Source organism: Gastrolobium bilobum, unplaced genomic scaffold (assembly GCF_033153095.1).
Source record: "Gastrolobium bilobum isolate Gb01-03AN ecotype WA unplaced genomic scaffold, APGP_CSIRO_Gbil_v1 utg2833, whole genome shotgun sequence".
Taxonomy (NCBI): Eukaryota; Viridiplantae; Streptophyta; class Magnoliopsida; order Fabales; family Fabaceae; genus Gastrolobium; species Gastrolobium bilobum.
In genome coordinates this window covers 427,831-432,842 of record NW_026899149.1, presented here as the reverse complement: position 1 = coordinate 432,842, position 5,012 = coordinate 427,831, and the positions used below count along the sequence as shown (strand labels likewise).

General features: G+C 31.4%; 1 protein-coding gene across 1 annotated transcript; it reads left to right on the top strand.

Moving 5' to 3' along the window:
* Window positions 1-348: 348 nt before the first annotated feature.
* Window positions 349-3,406, top strand: LOC133287705 (aluminum-activated malate transporter 8-like). Its single transcript, XM_061485367.1, has 6 exons — window positions 349-670; window positions 783-923; window positions 1,084-1,365; window positions 2,417-2,526; window positions 2,816-2,959; window positions 3,059-3,406. The coding sequence occupies exons 1-6, from the start codon at window positions 349-351 to the stop codon at window positions 3,404-3,406; spliced, it is 1,347 nt and encodes a 448-aa protein (XP_061341351.1).
* The last annotated feature ends 1,606 nt before the right edge of the window (window positions 3,407-5,012 follow it).

The window sequence follows — 5,012 nt, the reverse complement described above, 5'->3', positions numbered from 1 at the left end:
ATTCAGGTTATAAAACTTCAAGTTAGACTTAGACAAGTTAGACTATCAAACAGTTTATATATAAAGCTACAAAACTTCAAGTTGGACTATCAAACAATTTATATATAAATTAAACTACCAAATTAATATATATACGCGCGCGTGTTACGCTAAGGTGACTAAAGAATGACGTTCTACTGGTTTGTCGTACGTCAAGGTTAATTCATATTTAAAGATATTGGTGCTACTTGATTCATTTCATTCATGTCAACTAATTTTGGTCTTCAACTGTAAGATCCTCCATTATTCTTCCATCCACTCTTATGCATAGTATAACTAGTGTCTCTCTCCAACTTGAGGAAAGACAAAATGGAATCAATAAAAGTAATATCCATAACGAACGCAGAACTGATAATTGCTCGTACGAGGGAGAAAAAAGCACTCCAATCACCCATTGATTCCTGTCTTTGGAAAAATAAAATCAACTGCTGCTCTCTTGTCCCCATTTTTTCCTATTTCAGTGACTTGCATACGAAAAGTGACCTTCGGAATATTATCCACAGTGTCAAAGCGGGAATCGCCCTTGTTTTGGTTTCACTTTTGTTCCTCGTGAAACCTTTGCATGATCGAGCTGGGGATGATCCAGTGTGGGCTATCATGACTGTTGTTGTACTCTTTGAATTCTATGCAGGTACTTTAATATGATTGCTTCAATTCTTTATTATTCGTCGAAAAAATGCTAGAAAATATCTTGTAATTAATGGCTCTGAATCTAATATAGATTAATTTGATCAACATGTCAGGAGGCACACTAGGAAAGGGTTTCAACCGTGCACTGGGAACTCTTTTAGGAGGAGGACTGGGTTACTCATCAGCAATTTTAGCCCAGTACATGGGAGGGATTGCCAACTTTATGATCGTTGGTGTTTCAATATTTATCTTTGGTAAGTTTTTGATACATCTCTTACAATTAATTACAGTTGTATTAATTAGTATTAGAATATTATGTGGTAAAAATTGTATTACAGTTTAACCAATATTTAATTTGAAGTGCATATCTTTAATAAATTAACATTAGGTGCATGGGGTAAATATTAATTTCAGGATCAATTGCTACATATTTTCGAACGGTTCCACGCATCAAGAAAAGATACGATTACGGATGTATGATATTCATAATGACTTTCAGTCTAGTTGTGGTGTCCGGCGTACGTGTAGCTGATAAAAACAATGTATGGAACACAGCAAAACAACGTCTCTTCACAATTCTAGTTGGTTTGTTTATTGGCATTTGTGTGAGCTTGTTCATCTTTCCCTTGTGGGCCAGCGATGAACTTCATCATTCCACAGCTTCACGATTCCTAAACCTTGCCAATACAGTTCAAGGTACGTATACATCGCTCTTACAAAAAAGGTTAACATGAACCAAATAACCTAGTATTTTCATAACAAAAAATTAGGTCGATCCCAGAGGAATAAAACACACTTTTTCTTAACCAAAGATTGATGAAACCGTTTTTTTTTTAAAAGAAAAAAAAAATAAGGATTTAGTAATAATTACATTAAATGAATGTTAAGCTAAAACTAATATGAAATTTTATAGTTTAATATTTATTAGTGATATTTCAAATAATTAACCTACTAAAGTTTTTTGGTATGTACCAAATAGAGATTTTTATAGAACACTTCGTATATAGTGTTATGTCCAAGTTACGTGGACAGATGATGATATTGATGTAGAGACTTAAATGGTGGTTGAGAATTGTTGAAGTCATATGCTATGATGAACAAATGGTGGTGGTGGATTTGCAAGGACTCACGGGAGTAAGTGGTTGAAGTGGAGTGTATAAAAGTAGAGTAGATTGTGTACATGGCCCTTGTATTATAGACCATAACCTAGCAACAGGGCTAACAAGGTAGAACGATGTATAGCCTTAGAGGGTCCAAGTTTCCAAGGTGACATAGTGCAGCAACGTGCCACACGCATCCTGACCAAGGTATCATAGTGCGGTGATGCACCACACACACGTAAGCAATGCAAGTGGTCGAGTTGACTGTTGCTATGTGCCACACTCGCAATTTGTATAGGGTGTCATTGCGGGCGGTGCAGCGTTGCCTCTTGCATGTCAATTAATTAAAGGCACTTGCAAAGTATGTGTCACGTCACGTTGTCTTTGGCGGTTTGGTAATAAGCCACATAGTGGGGCCTAGTTAGGGGTCTAATATGATGGTCTAGAACATAAATTAAATAATATACAAAAATATTTTATTGAATATCATTATTCAATATATATAGTTGGATTTTCTAATATTTTTCATGCTCAAATTTAATTTCTTTCATAATTAAGTGGATGGGGTTCAATATTAATACAATGATGCTTTAAATATATAGGTATTAGGTAAGCCATAATAATAATAATTTTTTCTTTCATTGAAGGTTGCTTAGAGGAATATACCAAATCCAATAATAAAAAGGAAAGCCGACCTCCTGCGGGCTTTGCTGCTTGCAAGGCGATATTGACCTCCAAGTCCAAGGATGAACTATTGGTATGTAAATTTATTATTTATTTATTTTATTTTATTTTTGAATAAATCACATGTATTCTTCAGAAAAATAATCCTCTTCAAACCAGGAACATTTATATCAGGATTAGCTTTCCTAAAAAAAAAATTATTTTATTTTTTCATTTTGGATTGGTTTAGTATCTTACTTAAAATTAATTAACGAAAAACTATATATTAAGTTGAGTTATGATATTTTGTTTCGTTGTGAGCTATAACTTTTATAGAGAGGGAGAAGGTGTAAGGGTAGAATCAATGTTTATTCTGTTTTCAGGCAAATTTCGCAAAATGGGAACCTTGGCATGGAAAATTTGGATTTTCCCACCCTTGGGAAAAGTACCTAAAGATTGGAGAGGTTCTTCGAGAACTGGCTGTATACATTATTGCTGTGGGAAGTTGTCTACAAGCCTCAGAACAAGTAGGTATATTTTACTTACAATTTATATAATTGCAAAAATGACAAAATTAGATTTGATGGGGCTAATTTGTTCGGGTTAAATGAATATTTGTTGTCAAGGCCATGGAATCTCTGAGGCAGTCAAAATGGGTACATATAGAACCGTGCGAAGCAGTTGGGTCAAGGATTGTGTGGACTTTGCGAGAACTCGGAGACAGCATGAAGCAAATGAGAAAATGTGAAACAGAGGGCAGCATGTTGGCCAAGTTAAAAGCAGCGAGAGCAGAGCTAAACTTGGTGATTTCCACGTCCAAGATATCAAAACTTGAGAACGACGAAGTGCTAGCAATTGCAAATTTGGTGTCATTGCTCCTGGAAGTGGTGGAGAAGGTTGAGGAATTAGTGAAAGAGGTGGATGAACTCGGAGATTTAGCTGGTTTTAGTACCCACATTTGGACTCAAATCTAATTTTTGGACAAATACATTAAATAAAGGTATAATATAAACTATCAAGTATGGTTAACCAAATTAAAGCGATCTTTTCCATAAGGACAACTTATATGCATGATTAGGCTTGAAAGATCATCATTTCTTTAATAAAAAATCTGCTCTGACATTATGGATTCAGATTATATTTTGCTCTTTATATTATCTTAATGATTTGAGATAAACGATTGTATATGACAAATTTTGAGATTTAGTGGTGGTTTTCACCATATTTGTTAATGCCATACACATATGCTTTGAAATTCTAACACCCACATAACTCCGGTGTCCTAGATCCGATGCATGACATGCATATAATAATATTTTTTCTAATTTTTGGTCATAATTAAAAAAAGTGTTTGTGTAGTATCCAATCTGGAAAGTATTGAACAATGTTGTTAAAATCGAGATTTTTAGTAAAATTGAAAGGGGACTAAAAAATCATAAAACGTAAAATCGTAACGTAAAAAAATCATAAAAACGTAAAAGCATTTGGAATATTGGTAAAATCGTTTTGATGAAAAAAATCGTAAAAACGTAAGATCGTAGTGATAAATCGAGATTTTAACAACTATGGTATTAAGGTATGATGCAATTTAATGCACTTATGAAAATGGAAAAAAAAAAAAAGTAAGGGAAAAATTTAAAAATACCTCAGTGGTTTGCTTTAAAATTATTTGTTTTTTTAATATAAGTCTCCTTTAATGTCATTAAATATTGGGTTAATTTGTTTATTTTGCCCCTGCAAATAATAAAAAATTATAGGGGAATAAAAAGAAAAGTACAAGAGGATAAATGATAAAATATTAAACTACAGATGAGTTATCTAACTTTCCCTTTGTAATAATTAAATGAACAAGAAAAAAACTAATGTAATGAATATAAGAAAATGAACGAGCTAACGAGGTATATGCATTGCAAATAGGGTTATGTTCAAATATCATCCATATGCGTTTTTTATATTTGTCCATATATATATATATATATATATATATATATATATATATATATATATATATATATAAACAAAACGACGTAGTTTTAGGCTGGCCGGAGATAAACTTATCTCAAATTTCTGGAGAAATATTTTTCTATATATATATATAAATATATATATATATATATATATATATATATATATATATGGATGGTTGCTAAAGAAAAAAATATTATTATTATAATGGTTTATTTTATTTTATTTTTATTTTAAATCTGTCTATTTATATTTTCAATAAACTAAATATATATTTGAAAAAATAAAAGATTAAAATAATTCCAATAGAGTACCAATGGCAATAACAAATCTGTTTATATTGTAGAATTAGAATGGTTAATAAAATAGGTATTTTCTGTATTTTTTTATTTAAGTTAAAAGTTAAAATACAAAACAAAAACAATCGAGATATATTCTCTAAAATAAATTTTAAAAACTAAAAAATCACAAAACAGACATTATTAAACAAGTTTTTTAATTTTTTTTATTCTGAAAATCAAAAAAATATTTTTTAAAACAAAATTCAAACATGCCCTTGGTTTTCAAATTTTTTTGGTTAGGCTTTGTGTGCAAAACCCATTGGGCCGGTTTCAA

Coding starts and splice junctions, on each gene's coding strand:
- LOC133287705 (XM_061485367.1), top strand. CDS start 349: ATGGAATCAATAAAAGTAATATCCATAACGAACGCAGAACTGATAATT. Junction 671..782: donor ACTCTTTGAATTCTATGCAG/GTACTTTAATAT, acceptor TCAACATGTCAG/GAGGCACACTAGGAAAGGGT. Junction 1,366..2,416: donor CCTTGCCAATACAGTTCAAG/GTACGTATACAT, acceptor CTTTCATTGAAG/GTTGCTTAGAGGAATATACC.